Source organism: Dendroctonus ponderosae, unplaced genomic scaffold, assembly GCF_020466585.1.
Source record: "Dendroctonus ponderosae isolate FM_Combo_2020 unplaced genomic scaffold, Dpon_F_20191213v2 Dpon_F_20191213_3, whole genome shotgun sequence".
In the NCBI taxonomy this organism is placed as follows: domain Eukaryota; kingdom Metazoa; phylum Arthropoda; class Insecta; order Coleoptera; family Curculionidae; genus Dendroctonus; species Dendroctonus ponderosae.
This window is the reverse complement of record NW_026018508.1, coordinates 2,479,800-2,482,785: the sequence shown is the minus strand read 5'-3', so window position 1 is coordinate 2,482,785 and position 2,986 is coordinate 2,479,800. Positions and strand designations below refer to the sequence as shown.

General features: G+C 36.0%; 1 protein-coding gene across 5 annotated transcripts in view; it reads left to right on the top strand.

The window, feature by feature from the left end:
• Positions 1–639: 639 nt before the first annotated feature.
• The window catches only part of LOC109534600 (protein ITPRID2), a 10,563-nt gene continuing 8,216 nt past the window's right edge, over positions 640–2,986 (top strand). For 4 of the 5 annotated variants that reach the window (XR_007281230.1, XR_007281229.1, XM_048665273.1 and 1 more), the window contains exons 1-2: positions 640–843; positions 1,050–1,220. Coding sequence is in view for 3 of the 5 variants with exons in the window: in XM_048665273.1 (XP_048521230.1) it covers positions 836–843; positions 1,050–1,220 (179 nt within the window). In the remaining 2 variants the exon portion in view is untranslated. The remainder of the gene's footprint in view (positions 844–1,049; positions 1,221–2,986) is intronic. The other variant, XM_048665271.1, reaches the window with a different exon arrangement.

Below are 2,986 nucleotides of genomic sequence, written 5' to 3'. Positions count from 1 at the left end.
TAGCATGGAGAGAATGGCATACGGATGCCGGAGCTGACAAATTCTTAGAGAGGACTACAAGTTTTAAACGATAACTCCCGAAAACTCGTATTACAAAAAGGGGGTTTTTTAGTTGGTAAGAGTCTAACATTACCCAGGGCTTAGAACACTGGGTGTCCTCGTGAAGATTTTTTATTCCTCCAGCAGCCGGGCAAACAAAAAAATACATATTCAAAGAAGCTTTGGTAAGTTTTTACATGTTGTAAATCAAGCATCACAAAATCTTACTTTGCTAAATTCTAAGTAGAAATATTCATAATTACAGAATTTTAATATTGATCAAAATTCAACAGATTTCTTAATTTAATAAGTAACTGATTTTAATTAAGTATCTACATAATTTAGCGACATTCTAATCGAACATCGAAAACATTCTTTTGAATGAACAGAACATGCCCTTAAACTCTAATAAGGGAAATGAAGAGACATTGGAAATAATTAATAAAATATATAATAATATATTACAATTCATGTTCGTAAATAATTTAAAAAAAATAAAGCTAATAAAGAATTTGTTAAATTCATGCGTAGTGGGAAACACACTTCTCGTTGATGACGCCATAGAAACATAACCAGGATTCGGTTGCATGCGTTCGAAAGAGCTATGTTGATTCTTTTGACAGGACTGTTGAATTATTGTTTGAAATATGGGTCCATTTCCAAACATTGTAGAATAGAAAATAACAACAAACTATGTACAATAAGGTACCAAGAAAATTAAGGGTGGTATAGTGGACAATCAGGTAGTTATATTCACACAGCTAGTAATAAATCCATTAGGAACTCACTGACAGTAATGGAAAGGTAGGAAGACGATTTTAATTTAATAATCATGTATGATGTGGGGACAAATTAGCACAATTGCTTAATTGTTTGGATTTTCAATCCAGAATAATGACAATGCAGTTATATTTTTTTATCAGCTGTTGAATCCCAATAAACCACATTACCTTTGCCATATGGTTGGAAATTAACATGTAAATTATGTACAAATCAAATTTTGTTTTTAGCAATGATGCTGAACTGCAAAGAAAGAACTCAGTGTTAACTCAACAGTGGCTTGAAACACTGAATAATCTTCAAAATCAGCAAATCAATCAAACCCAGAGTAGGTCCGCATTTCCCAATACATATGTAACTCAGCAGTCTTTAATGAATAGACAAAAACATCTACTATTAAGGTAACAGCTGTCTGTCTAAAGACATAATATGAATTTCCTTATTGTGTAATGAACACAATCATAACTATAAATTCAAATAAAACCAGTCATGTAAACGCTTATTTAAATATGTTTTAACTTCTTAAAGAGTTTGATGCATAAAGTTAGTATTTCACCTGGAGGGGACGAGCAATTTTTTAAATACAAATTGAGTTTATTTCTGGAAGGTATTAGGAGGATGCTCAAATAAATAATTTTAATATTTGCTTAAATTTTCAAAAATTTTCTATACGGTTTCAATTAATATTGTTTAAAAGCACAGAAGCAACCATGCATTCGGAAAGATATGTGTTAATAGACACGCCGACCTACTTTGTAACTCGTCTTTATTATACGCTAATTGAATTTTCTGTGGAGGTTAAAATTGACGAAGACAGCAAAAGTGGCCACAACTTAACTGTTGATTGCCGAAGTCATACAGCAGTACTTTTTTAATTAAGCAACGAGTAAAACGATTTAATTTTGATGGAAACCAGCACCAAACGTCATGGGAATCCATTAAAAGTTTTGCGTATATTTTCCTTGATCTCCTGAATAAAGCGTAAGATCCCGTAACAAAACATTAAACTGTGCAGACTCAAACATTAATTCGTTTAATCTCTCAAAACGAATGATGTGAACTGAGGATATGAAGTGAAATTGAGCAGTTCTGTGATAAAATTCATGTACCTAATGAGTGTACAGTGTTGAACAAATTGGACGCTTTTAAATGGAAACTCCCATTTCTATACCAGATAGACAAAAACTGATATCGGTGTCTGAGCCTCGATTTGTATTGCAAAATTAATGACGAAAACCGTATGTCAATTTATCGAACCCTTTAAACCAACGATCTGGTACCGATTTGTTGATGACATGTTCATGATTTGTTCATGACAAACCTGGACGTCTTCATCGATCATCTAAACAAACAGCACCCAGACATCCAATTCAACATGGAAGTTGAAAACTACCAACTGGCCTTCCTGGATCTTTTGGTCTCTAGGGAGATACACACGGACAGATATCTTTGCAAGCTATATAACCATCATCCGAGTCAGAAGCAAGGAATCATTAAGACTCTTACGGATAGGGCCAGAAAATATGTGGACCACAACATCTAACCACAGAACTACAGCAGGAAAAAGCTTTTCTTCAGAACGGATATTCCCAATTGGATATCAAAAAAGCTGTAGGAGTGGGCCGTGCTGAAAAAATTTAATCCACTGTGAAAGCTTTCCTGCCCTTTGTTCCCAGGGTTACGGACAGAATTGGGAGGCTCCTGAGGAAACACAACATAAGAACATTCTACAAGCCCACAACAAAGATCCGATAATGTCTAGGGTCAGTTAAAGACAGAACCCCCCCCCCACTCGCAACTGCAGGAATCTACCGGATTCCATGCTCCTGTGGAAGCGTCTACATAGGAACTACTAAGAGATCGGTTGCGTCGAGAATAGATCACGGACGGAATTGTAAACTGGGACATGTGGAAAAGTCGGCAGTGGCGAAACATGCCCTCAGCGATGGAACACACAACATCTATTTCGGAGAGAAGCACAGCCTGGCCACAACAACAGGCTGCCGCCCCGACTAAGACGAGAAGCAATTGAAATCTACAAACACGACGACAATTTCAACAGAAAAGAAGAGACATTCAGCCCTGTGCTGTATCATAAATGCTATTTTTAACGGCCACACGTTATGGCAACTTAACAGTTCAGGATAACATTTTCGATAACGCAGCA